The 18,779-nt window shown below is 37.3% G+C and overlaps 1 protein-coding gene across 1 annotated transcript in view; it reads right to left on the reverse strand.

Annotated features, from left to right (window-relative positions):
- Positions 1–17,405, reverse strand: part of LOC135710742 (uncharacterized) — a 176,944-nt gene extending 159,539 nt beyond the window's left edge. The window contains exon 1 of the mRNA XM_065233407.1: positions 15,924–17,405. Within this exon, the coding sequence (XP_065089479.1) occupies positions 15,924–16,270 (347 nt within the window). The 5' untranslated portion in view covers positions 16,271–17,405. The remainder of the gene's footprint in view (positions 1–15,923) is intronic.
- Positions 17,406–18,779: the final 1,374 nt, after the last annotated feature.

An 18,779-nucleotide genomic window follows, 5' to 3' on the forward strand; every position in this document is an offset into this window, starting at 1 on the left:
TATTATATATGGAACATAAACGCCTAGACGATAGTTGACTGGTGATGTCTAATGAACCGTTATGATAATATTACCAATCGATTCCTGAATGATATGGAGAAGGTGAAGGTAATGGCCGTTTTTAAAGTTTTTAAATTCATCAAATATGTATTTGTTATCATTGATTATTTTTACCATATGACAAATACAACTTATAAGGGACGTTGTATTGTGAATAAGTTGATTAAACATGATTGGTTCGATGTTAAATTATTGGTTTGCCTTAGTAAAAAACCATTACTTATTTTTATATCATTTGAAGAGCAAAATGAGAGAAAAAGGAGGATGCAAATAATTAAATTTGATAAAAACATTATTTCCCCTAATTAATTCATTATTGAAAAATGAGAATAAACAGAAAGGAATAGGTAAAATTTTCGTGCAAATTGACTGAGAAGGGCCAAGATTTTAATTTAATTTAAATATACAATGGCGAATGATATTTTGTTAGATACAAGATGGTATTGAAAGGCAAGTGTCTGACACATAAAACCTGTAAATGTTGCTTCAAGAGTGTTACAATCAGCTATTTTATGATTCGTGAGCGTTCACTCAGAGTGAGCGCTCGCGAGTCGAAAAATCACTGATTGTGACTATCTGTAAGCGAATTTAACAGGTTTTATGTGTAAAATACTTGCTTTTCAACCTCTTCTCTTATCTAACAAGTACAACATATCATTATAACATCCAATGATTTCAAAATTCAGAAATTATTTTTTTATAGCAAGTGAGTGGAAGCAAGCCTGGTTATAGGTCCACATCTCCGTTTTTGGCCCTTCACACAACGGAGCAGTAACGATTGCAGGGTTGCATGGTTTGACCTTGCCATTAGGGGGAACCGAACGTTATGGCAAGTCCTGCATTGGTGGTGGCTTCTATTCACTTCACATGAAACATAATTTGTAACATTCCTCCCAAGCAATCAACAATTTTGGTTTTATGAGGGTTCTGTAGATAATGATTTAGACCTGTAGCATGCGTTAAAACCACTATTAAACTTACAATGTTACTTGGGCTAGCCGCAACAAATTTTGACATGAAAAAAAAACTCAATATGATGGATTTATTTTTTTTTTTCCATGATAAACATAACATTGCAATTGGTTGTGGAAAATGTTCAAGGCTCTGCGACATGGAAAAATTGTCATGTTTCAAACAGCTGGCAGAATATTTCATAGAAATCTGACGCAAAACCCAATGGAATTCTTGGAAAAAAATATAAACAGTTCTGACCAGAATTTCAACATATGAGTAGAAATTCTGAGATGAAATCCATGACATTTCTAGGGAGAAGTAATGAAGTTCAGGAATTAATTCCTATGTAATTCTTTAACTATTTTATTTTCTTGATTTGTTTTCCATCGTTTACTGAACTAAGTACCAATGCTACCGACGCCAGGGAGGCATCTCCTACACCTAGACTCTACCTATTGAGCCATCAACTCATGGAACGGGGACTAATGGCTTTACTTCCCTTCTGAGGGAAGGCGTGATCCTACTACCTTATTTACTTATCCTTGGCAGATACGCGTATTTCTTCTACAATGTATAGACTTCTTCAGTGTTTTGCATAGCCGAGTTTTCGAACAAGACACTGAAAAAGTCTGCATATTGTAGATGAAATACTGGAATATCTGTCAAGGATAAACAAATTAGGTAGAGGAATTATATGGAAATAACTAATACTAATCTCTTTCTTTATACAACTACTGGTGGAAAATTAAAAATAAATCCTTTGGAAATTCCCACGAGAATCTGCGGAGATTTCCAAAGGATTTCTGAAGAGGTTTCCGAAGAATATCTGAAGAAAATTTCAAAGAATTTCTGAGGAGAGTTTTGACAAAAGTGAACAGAAAATTTTGAGAAGAACGTCAAAGGGATCTAATTCTTAGGTTAGTCTCAACGGAATTTTAAGGAGCATTCCGTGGAAATTCTTAGGAGAGTTTCAATAGGATTCCAAAGAGGATTCCAAGGTTTTACGAGAATATATGTTTTTTTTTTACTTTATTATAGAGATGTTTAGCCGTAGGCTAGTTCATCTCAATTACTAGAATAGTTGTTTGGTAGTTTTCAAGAATTCTATTATAATTATGAGCAAAACCCCGCGATAACTCTGGAATTAATAACATGGGAATTTTTATTGGATACCGTTATAAAATCAAATCACGGAAATTTGTTTGAGTTTTTACTATTATAGCTCTTGGGTTTGGCATCTTACATATTTTTCGTTAACCATTTATAAGGCAGTGGTAGATTGATATGAGGCAAAAAGAACTAATATGTTTTTCGTTCACGCGCAATAATATTATGTTTACATATTTGCTTTATCTGGAATTTGTCAACACTCTTTATTTTTCAGAACCAAAAAAATAAAAATAAAATAATAAAAGAAGTAACTGTAACTGTTTTCGTACTGAACGTAGTATACACAGCAAAAAAATCTGAATTATAATTGTGATGTAAACATTCATTCGCGTCAACTTGTATTTCATTTCACGCAAACGAGCAACTTGTATGCAATGTTGTTTACAAATATGGGCTTTTGTGTACAATATTTGCAACATTTCATGAATTGTCTCAGAATTTTACACGATTTATAATGTTAACTTAGAAGAGATGTGACGCTCCTTTTATGCGCATCATATTGAACAGAAATTTACACTACTTTTTCAAACTGTGTAGTATAACTAAAGCCAGATAGAAAATCTATCATTTTATAATAAATGAGCAAAATCTCAGCTCATTTGGGTCCTTGTTCTTAAAAATATAGCACTTTCAAAATAGTACCAAATAAATAATAAATATACTAACATTACTCAAAATTCCGACTTATTCAATGGATCTCTAAACTATACACATTTCCCTTGAATATTTAATCAATCAGTAGTCACGGTTTCAGGAATTTTGATAAACGCCCAGAACTTCCATTTTTTTTTGGAAAAGACAAAAATTTCAATCTTTCTTTTCTCATTCAAAATGTTTGAAATATTTTTTTCAAAAATAAAATTTAATTTGTTCATTGCATAATGCGAATTTTATCGTTTAACACAGGACCAGTCACTTAAAATAACCGAAAAATTTACGATATTTTTGCAAACGAATAAATATGCAAATTTCGCTATAATAGATTCGGGTTTTAATTTACTTTCAAGATCAACTCTTTTTAGTAGTATATTAACATTTTTTTAAATCCAAGGAAATTGTTGATAAAATCATGTTTCAATAGTATGTTTTTGCACGTGTGCTCAGTGACTGCTGGAAGGTTAATGTAGTACGAGTTGATTCCATGGTTGGTGTTCACGGCCTTAAGGGTTAAGGAACGTTCAGATTACATCCGGATTGGAGTAGGGACGAAAAATCAATTTGCAATATTGTTTTACTTGTTTTGCTTTCTGTAGATCTTGTTTTCCGTACTGACTACCAATGCTATCGACGCCAGGGAGGCAGCTCCCACACTTGGATCCTACCTACCAATCCATCAAGTCTCATGGACCGGGGACCAACGGCTTTACTTCCCTTCCGACGGAAAGCGTGATCAGAGATTTTATGCCTAAACTAAAGACACGGCATATACTACAAAAGATCAAATTACTGGTCGCAGTTGTGTTAAAAGTTGAATTGTTTAAACTAACATGTTCTACAACTTTAATAAAACATGTTCTACAACTTTGTTGACAACATAATTCCTCGGTATCTTCAAAGAAAAAAGTAATTTTTTCATTATTATCATAGTAAGATGTGATTAATTTTTGGTAAGCCCAAATTAAGAAAGATGTTCATACAAACTAATTTTCTGGAGACACTTTGAGGATGCAAAATTAAAAGGTCAGGCTCTAGGAATTTTTTTCTTATTTTGCCATTTTGGTCCCATGTTAGGTTAATGTTGGGTCAATGTTACTATTTATCTATAATACCGTTTTCAAATATGATAAAATCATGCCAATTTCAGCTATGTCTAGTGAGTAAGAATTTAGTGATTAGACGTTGAAATTACTGAACCAGCAGAGCGAACAACCGGAAGACGTTCTCAGAAAAAGCGGGAAATCGTTTCTATTTTTTGCAATGACATTAACGGTAATAAACGCCGCCGTACGGTGAACTGGTGGCGGCACTAGCTCTGCTCGACGTCATGTTGCAAAACGGAACACAACGTGAACTTGAGCAGCTCTGTAGCTCGACCTCATCAGCAGCTGAAGATGGAAGAGCATCCAGTCAACGAGAGAGAGAGTGTGTGAGAGGTTATCAGCTCCTTATACATCTCCTTCCCCGTAAGAATGGAAGCTTCGAGCGTGGGGGGCAGAGGAAAGTTAAAGTGTAACTACTACTAACGATTACGAGTGGAAAGATCGGTGAAAATGTGATTACCTTCCTAACCGAGCGAGAGGGAGCGAGAGCTTGTTTGCCGGGTTTGTTGGACGGAGAGATTGCAATTCAAATTGAATCAATTAGACGCCCGTCGTGGAGTAGCTGCTGGTGGGTGCTTGAAGAAATCGATACAGGGGCTTGCTAGATGCTGGTGCTTCTGCTAGATGGGAGGTGATGCTATCGATATTTATATCGGAGTTAAGTTAAAAAGCAATTCAAACCGAGTGGGACGGAAAGCTTTAGGGTGTTGTGAAAATGAAGCTGACCCTAACGTTTTCACTTGTTCAGGTGCAAAAGTATACAAGTACCTTTCATCAAGGAACTATCGAACAATGGTGGTTCACTTTCTATTTTGCATTGGTTGATTTCATTAATAATTAATGATATGACAACTTGTGGCGATTCGAGGATTGCTTCGTTTTGATTCGGCCGTTTTGAGTAAAGACAATTTTCTATTTATGAGCATGCTACGTACCTTTTTTTATGGTTAAAAGGTGACCGAATTAAAACGATGAAATGCTCCATGCATTGACAAAATAAACAACTCTTTTGAAGATGCAAAATTTTCACAGCCTACTGGTTCTGAGTTATATGGAGTTAAATGAAAAAAAAAATGTCGAAATATGTTTTTTTCGTTCTGTTTCGGTTTTTTTGCTTACAACCATATAATGTTTTATTATTCTCTTATGCAAATGCATTAAATAAATAAATTTTCTGAAAAAACATACTGGTTTAAGCTTCAAATTTTAAAAATATTGTTGAAAATACGAAAAAAAACAGCAGTTTTTATCTTTATTATCTCCCAATGCGCAAAAAATCGCAACCTGAAATTTTCAACGAAAATTAAGCAATACTCGATTAACAAAATATCAAAATTTGAGAGAGGTATATTTTGGTGTTTTTGAGATTTCATCATTTTAGTGGAGCATGTATGATTTCTATAACATTTTTTAATGCATTGAAATGGCGTTTGGAAGACTTGACTTGACAGAGCCCTTATGAACAAATAATTTGGAGGTTCTAAAGGAATTATACTCAAATTTAATTGCAATCCTCCGTAACACATCCTATGAATTCTCCGAAAACTCCCTTGAAAGAATACTCCGGATTTCTTTTCTCCCAGAATGTTCTTGAAATTGTCCTCAGAATGTTCTAAGATTTCTCTCTCTGTTCTCCTCAGAGGTATCATGGAATATGGAGAGAGCCGAAGAACAAACTTCTCCAGTTGGAAGTGGAACTACAGTCAACTCTCCACAACTCGATATTTTCTATATCTCGATGGATTTTGAGGTCCTTTCATTTTCCCATGTATTGCACCCTTCATTAGTCGATATTTCTACCAGTCGATGCCTCCTTTGGTCGATGATCTATGTAGGGTATGTTGATTCTATACCTTGATATGTCAAAGGTAGAGCTTCTGAATTCTGTGATGTTGATGTCTAATTCAAAGGAACCTTAAAAAATGATAACTAGTGAGTACCCCGGACCCATCGAACACATCAGAACATGTTTTTGGTGTTTCGGGAAACGGTCCACAGCTTTATTTTATACCAGGACTTATCATGAGATATATCAAACAAGTTATATTGAATGCTCAGGGTGGATGCTGGGTTATTAGGCCGAAGGTAAGTAGGCTGAATGGTCACCTGGCCAAATAATCATTAGGCCGAACGGTCATTTGATCAAACGTTCATCAGACCGAATGGCCATTAGGCCAAACGGTTACTAGGCCAAATTCTGGAAAAAAAAACTTAACACTTGCGAAGAAAATTTGCTGGGTTGAAAAAGAGAATGCCACAAATAGAAGGATAAATAAGGCTATTCCATTTTGGTCTCAAATCACCAACAATTATTCCGTCTCATGTCAGGAAAAAGAAGAAATAACTACTATAGATTTTCAGGGTGTCTACTACCTGAAGAAAAAAACTCGAGAATCTTCGGGAATTTCATCATTACTCAGAGAATTTTTAAATTATCTTACTAAGGATTTTATTAAGAACACAGTTTAAAAAGTAGTTTAATACTCCGGTCCTATGAAGCACATAAAAGGAGCGACATATATCATACAAGTTGACATAATAGATCATTTAAATTTAAAATACATTTCATTAAATTTTACATATATTGTATGCAAACGTCCATATTTGTTAGCAACATTTCCAGCAAGTTGCTACTTTACGTGAAAAGGAAGTTTACATGTATGAATGTTTGCATGCATAGTAGTAAAATTAAAAAAAATTCTGTGAGCATCATAATTTTTTCTGTACAAACATTAAATTTTCTTAATATTTTATTTCACTCATTGAATTTAATAGATCCTCAGCGGATTAATGTTCAGAAACAAATGCAATTTTAATAGATTCAGAGGCTAATATTGTTTTATTTTAGGATCTGGAATATGGATATTTTTCACAAATTTTAAACTTGAACATATTTTTTAAAATTTTGGACATACAAATAATTATACTTGAATCAATTTTCAAGACCCTTTAACCTAGATATTTTCCAAGATCACAAATTGGAAATACATCAAAAAATTAAAGACCTTGTATAATTTTCAATGCTCATGAAATTTGATAATAATTTCTAAGAAATTCATTCCAAGGAACTTCTGAAAATAACTGTGAGGTAAACATCAAGTGCAATTTAAGTTAATTATTTAGTTAGGTAATTATTAAGGTATTCCGAGGAGGTTTCGAAATGTATGGAGAGTGAATCAGATCAGTCGACGCACCAAAATCCGAATTTGCTGTCTGAAGTCTGTGCTGTTATACGCCAGTGAAACATGGTGTGTATCAGCGGAGAACAATCAGCTAGTACCCCCTTAGAAACCGTTTTTTACCATAACTTTTTAATATCAATTCGTCAATTTTTTCAATTTTCTTCAAAGTTGTAAGTGCTATAAAACTGAACATTTTTACTGCAGAAAACAAACCGCTATCCCTTTGTTTTAAGGATCTCTTTTTTGTTTTTGTTGGCTATCTGTAAGGGGGTGTATCTGGCATGTTTGCAGGTATTATCATCTAATCTCAACATTATATTGTTTTTACGTTTTGCTGTTTTCATGACCAATTTTCCAAGTTTTTACATTAGAGTGTCAACCTGCAAGGTACACCCCTTAAAAGTTAGTTTTGAAAAATTATAAATACGTATGTAAATCCTTTACATGAAGAGATAGTGATATGATTCTATGAGCAAAAATGTGCATTTTTAGAGCACTTACAACTTTGTAGACCATTGAAAAAATTGACGAATTCATAATAAAAAGTTATGGTAAAAACGGTTTCTAAGGGGGTACTAGCGATAGTACTCCATTTTCACCCTATAGCTTCGTCCACTTGAGAGATAGAAAATTGACGTCTTGAACAAAGCTTCTTAAAATGACTTCATCTACAATGTTTTCATAGATGATCATCGATTTCAACAAGACATAAAAAAGTAATTTTTTTTATCTTAGTGTATACTTAATCAAAATTTTTCACTTATCAATTAAAGCACTTAAAAAATAAAGAACCATTCTATAAGACATCAAAATGCTACACTGAATAGTTTCGTCGCAAATAGCCATGTCCCACTATTTTTGATTTCGTCCCACTGCACAGTGGTCCAGAATGCAGATTTAGGTGGAAAGATATATGTTGAGCTTGAAATTGAAACTTTAGACTAAAAATCTCTTCTTCAAAGTTGTTCCTTATAGTTAGGCCCTCATTTTTATGACAATCAATTCTTGGGTAGTTCCTATTATCATTAAAATCAAAAATCTAACTTTCAGCCGGCGCCGGTGGTGTAGTGGTAAGCGTGACTGCTTTCTAACACCCCGATGGGTCTGGGTTCAATCCCAGCCGAGGTCGGTGGGATTTTTCTGAGGCATAAAAATCTTTGGTCACGTCTTCCTTCGGAAGGGAAGTAAAGCCGTTGGTCCCGGCCCATGTGTGTTTGAATGGGTGCGATATCCTACGCAGGTGTGGAAGCTGCCTTCCTGCACATTCGATTGCCGTCAATGGATGGCAATCGATGTCCGTCGGTGATTGGCACTAGATTGCGGAACAGAGACCGACGTTAAACAAAGAAAAAAAAAAAAAAGAAAAATCTAACTTTTTTGTTTGAATAAATTAAGGTACACATTTTTCGAAAAAGTTATAGCTGAGCTGATTTCAAGCAACTTTGTTGAAAACAACTTTTTTTTTGTATCTCTTAAATTGGCCGATTTAGAGCTATTTTCTTGAATTAAGTAAGCGTGGCTCTAAAAAAACAGTTGTTTTGCTCTAGTTTTCTTATTTCGAGTTTCTCAGCAAAGGTGTCTACCTCATCCCGAAACTGAAAAGACATTTTCTTGTTCACTATATCTTCCAGAACTTTTGCGAAATATTTTTTTTTAATCTTCAAAATGATAGATAAAACATTAAGATAACATTTCCAAATGTTCAAGAAAAATGTTATCGCAAAAATTTTCTACAAAATACATTTTACAATAACAGCACAATTATAAAATCAACATCCAATCGCATCCCAAAGTTGTTTACTGTAAATTTCGATGGATTCTAAATTCCTACGAGGGTATCCAATTTTAAAAATCACCCGGATGAGGGGTAAGAATGATCTAGGAAAGTGTTTGTGTAGTCACTTCCTACAAAAACTTTCGGACGACAATGTCATAACAACTTTAGTTAGGCAGTATACGACCATCATCGAGACAACATACAAAAATCATAAAGATGGCGGTACCAAAAAATTAGGACGTGTCAGGATATAAGTATATCTAGACTTTTACTCAGGGGACAGCAGGAAAGTCAAATATGATTAATTTTCTCAGTCCTAGAAAGTTGTGTTGTTCTTATAATCAGGAAAGATTAATAATATTTTTAAATTGAATAAAATAACAATAAATTGAGAGTGTTTTCATTCTTTTGGGTTGTTAAAATAATTACTTTATGGAAATCTCGACATACCAGCACATGCTATGGTTTTACCACAGACAAACAGACATAACACTCGCAAGTAATTCATCGAACAAGCATTTAACGGACAATTTAAAAGTATCGTAGTTGGTAGTACCGCACCCTGTGGCGCGCATAGTCAATTCCCTTGCGTTTGACGTTTACACACTACCGCCATCTGTTCAGTGTAGTGCCCACCACAGTGTACTCAACAGATGGCGGTAATGTTTTAGCGACGATGTTTTACAGTTAGAAATATTCAATGAGTTATGTCTGTTTGTCTGTGGTTTTACAGTGAATTTACATGTATTCTAGATTTCTAGGGGGGTACCCAAATTAAAAAAAAATCATCCAGATGAGGGGTAAGACAACGAGATATCGTTTTCAAATGTTCTAAAAAATGTTTCTCAAGTCATTTTCTACAAAAAAAAAACTCTTGGACGGCAATGTCGTAACATGCTTTAGTTAGGCAGTATACAACCGACATTGGAACAACATACCAAAATTCATAAAGAGGGCGGTACCAAAAAATTAGGAAGTGTAAGGGTATAGGTATGTTCAGGACTTTTACTCAGGGGTCCACAAGAAAGTCAAATATGGTCAACTTTCTCAGTCCTAGAAAAAAAAGTTCAGATTTGTTGATCAGTGTAATCATTACGTTGTTTACCTGTGTTAACAGGATCAGAACTTAGCAGCAGTGTATTCAGCATATCCATGTTGCAAGCCCGTCTGGAGAGAACTTTCTGGAAAAAATTTGCGGCAGGGGAAATGGATATAATGTCGGCCTAAATGCCCCTAACTTGGGCCCATACACAAATTCAGAAATCGACTAAATTTCCAATAGCGACCAAAAATAGCCATTAGTACAGTACGCGTTCATCTAGATAAAATTGATAAATAGCTGATTTTTAGCGATGGACCCAGTCTTAGATCCAAAGGTCAACATTAGAACCATTTCCCCTATAATCTTAAATGTTAGTTTCTCGATTCTATAGCTTATTCTGACAACTGCCCTATTGGTAGCAGTGCATGTTCTATAACAATGGTACTGTGGATTAAAATTGTATGCAGAGTTGGAGTCATCGGATACTACGGATACAGTCGAAACTTTTTCGTATCAATTTTAAAACCACTAGCTAGTGTCTCCAACATAACTTTAAGCCAGTAGATCAAATTAAAATCAACACCTGTTATTTGAGCAGCGGTTCCCGGATCAGCAAAGAATCTTCGACCAGTGTTGCCATAATTCGAATTTCCAAAGCCTGGTTTTGGATAATCTACAAGGAGTCTTAATTTCTTTCTGAAGTTTTCTTGAATGTGTTTTGTTTCTTTGACGATTTCCTTTTCATTGCCCGTTAACCGCCATTTTTTGATCTGCAACTTGTAAGAAAGATGTAAAATTGTGTATGTATGTATATACCATCCAACTTCCACTGTCCGGAAGAGTTTTTTTTATGGAAGAAACATGTTTGCAATATAATCTATTATTATCTTATACTGATTCCATTGCAAACAATTTTAGCCCGGAAGTTGAAAGGTGATAGCTCTGTTGAGATTCAGTAACCCATTTCAGAATGCCTGGTCAGTCACGTCCATTCCGAGGTTACTTTATACACGTAGTACCGATATAAAATGTATATTCGTACTGCGTGTACACTTCCATCATCAAAGCAATTCATGCTTTGTATTTAGATGGCATGTATTTAGTAGGATGCATTTCATATTTTTATATTTAGTTGTAATCAGTGGGATCTCACCGCGTATGTATTGTGTCCTTGCTGCTGAATCTTTGTCATCTCGATTCTCGTTGAATCCTGTTGAATAATCGGCATCTGTAGTGGAATATTCTTCTCTCTCTTTCTCTATAACTTTTCGATGTTTTTCGTATCTCTTTTTGAATATTGTAACCTTTAATAAACATATTTGTAGTCAAACTGAATATGTTTTTAATGTATGGTACTCTATTTGTTTAATGTTTTTCTTTTTTGATTAAATATATTTTATTCTGGTGTTACTTGCTGTTATGTCACTTTTTATTTGTTTATTCCATTTAATCTTCTCCAAACAATTATCCATAAATAACAAACCTGTTTTCTCCCCCTTTATTAAGAGCTTTTGTCTTTCTTTTAATCCTTCTCTTATTTTATTTTTAGTCTTTGAGATTCTCTAGTCTTCTACATCTGATTCTGACTCTTCTTTGCTTCCTATAGTTTATAAATTTCCTCTGCCTGTTTTTTAACTTCTCCTTGTCCTTAACCAACTCTAACCATTGTTCTTCTGTTATCTCAGGTAATTTCTCCTTATCTTCTGTCATTCCATGTTTTTGCTGGCCTACCTCTTTTTTTCCAAGAAAATTTGAGTTTTTTTTTTGCTATTTTCAGTGGATGTCTTTCTGGTCTTCTCTATATGTCTCCAATAGCTTATGCGCATTACCCTAACTTTTTTAACTGCTGATTTTCCATCGAATAAGCTTGAAACTGTGTAGTTATTTGGCGAACGTTTCAGCTCAATTGATCATAAGTTAACAAAGTTACATAATGTCAAAGTTGACCATTTGTATGAAAATCGGCATGCGCTGCTATTTTATCGAACACAGCTGTATCCGATCGCTTCATTAATTACCTCAGATGATTCCTTGATAAACCTAATGCAGATTGGGCGACAGTAGCGAGGTGAAGATGGAGTTGGGTTTTGCAAAACTATTTTTGCATTGGATTCACAAACTATTCTGAACGGTACAAATGAACTTTGGAACACACTCCAATCAGAATTCATATCCACGCGCTCCTTGAGCTTGAGCTTGAGCTTGATTGAGCTTGATTGACCGCCCACGGTTGCTACTCTGTTATTGCCAGATCAGCTGTAATTACACAGAGAACCAATAGACGATGCTTGGGACTAGCAATCATCCTCAATGTGTAAAAACTGGTGATCTTAAATTAGGCAATACCAGCGCCGGCCGCGCCCGAACACAGGTCAAGAAAGGAATGGGAAGGATTGTGTTGACATGACACTCGCTTTGATGGAAGCCGAGAACACCTCTGCACTTCCACGAGGAATCACTGGGATGTTGGATAAGAGGATTGGGTTTGCAGCAGGGTTCGTTTTGGTAAACGATAAGCTGAATTGATTTCCTAACGATCATATAACGCGAAGGAGCTTGGGACTAAACCCACGGTCTTCTGCTCAGAAAGCAAAAACGTTTGCCACTAGGCAGACGAGCACCTTTTTAATCACCGAGTTGCTGTTATTACCATGTAGTCGTATTAACAGATAAAACGATTGACGAATCTTGAATGTGGATGGGCCTGAGATTAGACTCATGATGTTCTGCTCAGTAAGCAAAAACGGTTGCTCTAAGGCCACCGAGCCCCTCATATCACATAATACCGTTGCTCAAATTTGTGTATCCATTCAAACCCGGAACCAACGACAACAACGAGTTTCGCAAAATACACGATACACAAGCGATTTTACCATAAATCTCTGTGATATGTAAGGACCTGGGACCGCGTTTTTCTGCTCAGTAAGCAGGCCATTGTAACCGACGATCTTTCAAATCCGAAAACTAAAAACTACGAAAAAGTATAATGAGAGAGAGAAGGATTAGTATTTTCCATTTAATTCCACTACTTTATTTGCTTATCCTTGACAGATACGCGTATTTCGTCTACAATGTGCAGACTTCTTCAGTGTCTTGTACTAACAGTCGAGTATTAGTACAAGACACTGAAGAAGTCTGCACATTGTAGACGAAATACGCGTATCTGTCAAGGATAAGCAAATAAAGTAGTGGAATTAAATGGAAAATACTAATCCTTCTCTCTCTCATTATACAGGTATTCCACTAAGACGCCCACATTCATCAGGATACGAAAAAGTACTTAGGCCTTCATTAAGTTCCACTTTCACGCGACGTACAATGTTTCAATTTGCTCTTTACGTATTGTTCAGGCTAGGCCCTTTTCAAAATTTACGCGAGAAATACGCACAATCGTCACCTACCTCGCAAAACTGGTTCCAAACGACAACAAAGGCATAAGCAACGATGGATTGTTGAACTTTGCTGGCTCCGGTGGTGTAGTGCACAGCAAAAAAAATGTAATATCGATCAACGCAATTCAAGCTGATGTATGAAATAATGATGTAATTATAATTTTGTAATTTATCAGCACACACCCTGGTCGACCACTGTAAACCAATCTGCCGTTCAGCGTTTTCGGTTTTTGTTTCTAGATCTTTAGTTGCCTCTGTGATATACTTACTTGCGGCATACTATTTTGGGAGTGTATATGAGCGTGTACCATGTACGGTAGCTCATCTCTCATCGTGATGGTGGGACATAGTAGACAAATTAGAGAGAAAACAAGGAGGTATTAGTATTAGTTATATGTAAACAAACAAAACAAAAGTTAGATAATGCGGCACTGTAACTACTACTATTTTAGAGGTATGATTCGTCATGTTTAACTCAATGTTTCAATTGAGGCAAACTATCTATCTTACAATTACAAAAGCAAACCTAAACTTACAATTATATGCAAATGCAAAATGAAACTTGACAAATCATCGTCAATTCCCTTATTCCAGGGCAGGGCCTGACGATTTGAATCTAATTTTGATCAGTGAACGGGCACCATATGGTACATTTTCTCACCATGAACCTATCATTTCCAGCCTATCTGAACTATTTAATAATTGGAAACCATAACATGGGTTACGCTCCCCCTAAGCGGGCCCTCCGCATCCTGTCTCTGTCTTATCTCAAATACAAAATGCCAATGGTATGAATGTATCTATGTAACTTGGAAATGACGTACAATCAAATAAACCCGTAACCCACTCACTTGGTCAGGCTTCAGAATCGTCCAGTGGGCAGTGCACTCTACACTCCAAGTTCCCTTTTTTTTCAAATTTACCGCAAACTTGAAATTTTACCGATTGAGTGTTGATTAGTCACAATTAAACATTGTGACAGAAGTTGAGGTTACTAGTGTATTAGATAATCTAGGTCCTATTTAAGATTATATCTGAAAAATCCAAACCTGTTCTAATCCACCTGAAATGACTAACGAATGGAAGACTTTGACAACCCAGCCATGCAATAGTCTCATTCCGTGCCTTATGGCAACTTGATGATTCTATTGCGCTCATCTTTTGGCACCACCCAGGGGAGACTTGGTCCTGTACCCAATGCTTAACTTATCTCCATTCCACTCAACTACTCGCAATTTCTTGTGATATAGTGGGCGGAATATTATTATATGAGACAATTCAATGCAGACGTCTTTCCAAATTTGGCAGATCGACAGGTAATCGGTGAGTTACCACGATAATTACTATTCAACAACTCGACAACGTCCCATCGTCAACGCCTGCTATGAGAATTTCCCATTGCAGACGTCAACGAAATGACGTCATCGAGCTATCGATCAACTACCCTGGTTATCGCCTGGTACCTTATAGCACGATGCTAGGAGGCGAACCGGAAGAATCGATGAGCTACCTCCCCCTGGCGCCCCCGGGTGGACCAGAATTCATATCCACGCGCTCCTGATGAAAAAAAAAAAACTTGAACTTGTATCAGAAGTTCCTGATAGCACAGCCTCTAAAACGCCGAAACAATCTTGAAAATGTCTAAATAACCCATGTATCGAAAATATGGTGGTGGAAATCCCAATTGGTTTTGAATCAGGTTTTAATTATAACTCAACATAATTTTAAATTCAACTATACAGGGTGCGTGACGAATTTTCGCAGTAAATTTCAAATAGTAATTTCTCATGCTTGTGCATCATGATTTAGATATATTTGGCAGCACTCGATAGCTTATACTGTTAGGTGTAAGATTTAAACAAACAATGTTGAGTAAACGTAAAGATGTCGAAACAAGAGAGCAATCTGTCAGCCGTTGTCTCTTTGTTGCGCGCCGGAGTATGCATGAAAGAAATAATTCGGTCGGTAAATGTGTCTGAAAGAACAGTGAATAATATTAATAAAGGCTTGGGAAAGTGATAAGACGGAGCACCTGCTCATACTGCTAATAAAGCACAGAAATGGCTTACGGAAAATATTTCGTAAATTTGGGAGGAAGAAATTTGGCCCCCAAGCAGTCCCGATATCAATCCGTTGGATTATTTTGTATAGGGCGTCGTCCAACGGGATACCAATAGAGCCCCTCACACCACACTTAAGTCGCTAAAAGCTAAAATCAAGGCAGTGATGACATCTATTGATCGAAACATTTTAAAACGTGCATACTGCAGTTTCCGGAAGCGTCTAACTACAGTCGTCGAAAGGGAAGGCAATTTTTTTGAATATGTTGCGAAAGAAAATAAATCGCACAAAATTCATTGCTAGAATAACTAACTAGTGTATTTTTTCTCAAATATGCCATTTACTGCAAAAATTCGTCACGCACCCTGTACATTGCATGAAATTTGAAAAACATGACCAAGTTGTCTGAATTTTTGCCACCCACCTGAGGGCTGCCTCTGATCTACTGACAGCGGGCCTTGACCCATAGATTAAGACATGCTAGACAAGACTATCCGGACCGTTTGAATAATGACCATAACCCACCTGTCTTCCGGAAGCCGCTTGAGTTCCGCCATATCCAGCTCCAGCCGTAGATTGGCCACCTCACACAGAAGCCGATCCCGATCGGACGTGACTTCCTTCAGCTTTTCCCTCAGCCAGAGATTTTCCATGGCCAGATCCTGAGCGGAGATGAACTCATTCTGTTGCAGCTTTTGCTGTTGCTGAATTTGCTGCTGCATCGACGGTGCCGACAGGGAACTGGCCATGTGAATCACCGGATTGATAGCCTCTACCAGCAAACCATTGGTAGAGGGCGTACCATTGGTATTGTTGTTGTTGTTGCCATTGGCTCCTCCAGTGGAGCTAACCACACACTCACTGTCGCACATTTTGACAAAATTAGGTTTGCGAAAATTTCACACTTTTTCACGCACGAAAAAGACTAAAGCTTTCTCTTCCTCCTCGAATGAGGAGCAGCTGGGTCGCTCTTATCACCTGCTACGATTCGATTAAATAACAATCACTCACGCACTCACACACCGACAGACCGGTTACAAATCGATAATCTTCGCCTTGAAATTTAACTCACTGCCGATTATAATCATTTATCATTCACATTTTCCCACATTTTTTTCTTCTTGTTTGACGTTATTTGCTCCCTATCTTCCGCCGACGATAAATTCATTCACATCGCTTCCTTTGCGCTCTGGCGAATATCCTTCCTAGGAGGACGAAGACGACGGCGACGATGCTGATAGAATCTTTCTCGACACTGGTTCTACTTTGTTTTCATTTTCTCCCTTTTGCATCCACGCCGCAGAAGAACATGCGAGCGAAACACGCACTTATACACACTCACAGATGCTCCTGGTTCTTTTTCATCAAGCACTCCGGCTGATTCCGAGCCGACTCTTTCCTGGCAGAAAATGCACCCTCCAACCGTAGGAACCCGAGAATGAGCACTAAATTTTCCTCCCCTTTTATCTGCTCACTCGAATCAAAATCAGTAGGCGATAAAGGTTTTTCCTCACTAATAGGTATTCAAATTCAAACAAACTTCACCTTCGCACAAAACTCTCCTCGCCTGTTGCGAATTCTTCTCAGGACTCACTCATTTGCGCCCACTGTTGCGACCGAAAAACCAGATCACCCGACCAACCACAACTGCACCTTTTTCGCAAAAATTCGCACTGAGGACCCTGGCAAAGGGGTCCGCCGAGTGGCGCAACACTACCCCTTGGCTACAAATTGGCCAATTTCCGTACACAAACCCGGCAGAAAATCAACACCGATTGACGGATTGGACAGTAGTAGATGCCCGCTTCTCGCCAGAAGGGGGACCCCGTGCAAAGAACGGTTTCACAGCCAGTGCAAAGAACACACACCACACACGCGGGTGACCCTCCCGTCGGCGCAAGAGGACAGAGCAGACAGAACCGTGACACACAACACAACAACGGACGCGCGGTGAACCCGTTTGGAGAGTTTCCGTACGACTACTGATTCGAACGGCGGCGGCTGCAGCCAGAACAACCCGTCCGTCTGGGTTTTGGCTTTTGGGTTGTGTTGTATTTGCGCGAGACTGGTTTTAGTTGGGCTCTCCTTCTCTCCGAACGAGCGCGCGTAGGACTTTTGCCTTAACAACGTCATCGCCCGTCCATGTCCATATGCAAACGGTGGTGTTCAAAACATGGAACCAATACAGAGCGGAGCGAGATCCGCAGCCAAGAAGCACACTCCAGAAGGTAGTAGACGTCGTTGGACGATGCAGAAATGCCGGGAGCGAGAGAGGAAAATATGCGAGCACGGAGACACCATTACAGTCGCACGAGAGTAATACCTTAAGTTAAGGTACAACACGCGGTAGCGAAAGAGGAAAAGCGAGTAAACAAAGAGTGGTTTGGAAAGAGAGCAAACGAAAATATCAGCCCTGTTGTAAATTCAGGCATTGATGGTATTAGTGCTCGGTCACACCCAGTAGCCGATCCTCCGGTTGGGACGAATATACGGGCGTTGAGATCGACTGAAAATTGAGTTGAATTCAACTCAATTTAGACAAAAGTGGATTTGCTCACAAAGTGAGTAGCATTTTCCGAGTTATTACAGGAAAAAAAACTTCTCGAATGTGATGAAAATCGAGAAAGTTTTAATTCGGTCTATTATCGTCCTAGACTGAGTAACAATTTTCATCGATTTTTCTTCAATTTTCTTGAAAATGCTGGGAAAATTTTAATCACTTTGTGGTCAAATCCATTTTTTGCTTAATTGATTCGAATTAAACTCAATTTAGAGTCGATCTTATCGTTCGTGTAGTTGATAGACATCTAGCGGTCGGAAATCGAAGCGTGTTAAGAAAAAGCTTCTTAAATTAGGCGAAAGCTCGAAGAAGCATTTGTAGCATAAAAGCTTGGTAATACGTGCTGAATCTTTATATAGTTTTAGAATTTTACGGTAGAGCGACCATAGCATGGAAGCGGTCAATCCCTTCTGTACCGTTTAGTTTATATCGTTATTCTAGAAATGTGCCTTCCCCTTTTTTCCAATTTTTCCAAACGAGCAAAGCAGTGCATTTTGACGATTATATTGGAACGACTTTTAACAGACGACCATACTTTCAATTGGAGGACTTTACTTCAGTCCACCTCCGATTTTGGCAACACCCGTTATTAGCAAGAATTAGCAAGAACACGATTTGTTGAGTCAAGTGAGATAAATTAAACATAAATTGGAAATGTTTGAGGATTTTGAGTTTAAATTTAAAATCGTATTGCGTTTTTTATGCATATTAAGACTGTATCGACGAAATGTGGCAGCTACAAAACATTTCTGTGACTTTTCGAACCCTTACCATTTTAGTCATAACTGAGTACACTAAAATGAATTGCATCGTATGGTGAA

The sequence above is a fragment of the Ochlerotatus camptorhynchus genome, unplaced genomic scaffold, assembly GCF_037179485.1.
Source record: "Ochlerotatus camptorhynchus isolate MF236.1 unplaced genomic scaffold, CSIRO-AGI_Acam_v1.1 ptg000401l, whole genome shotgun sequence".
Lineage (NCBI taxonomy): Eukaryota > Metazoa > Arthropoda > Insecta > Diptera > Culicidae > Ochlerotatus > Ochlerotatus camptorhynchus.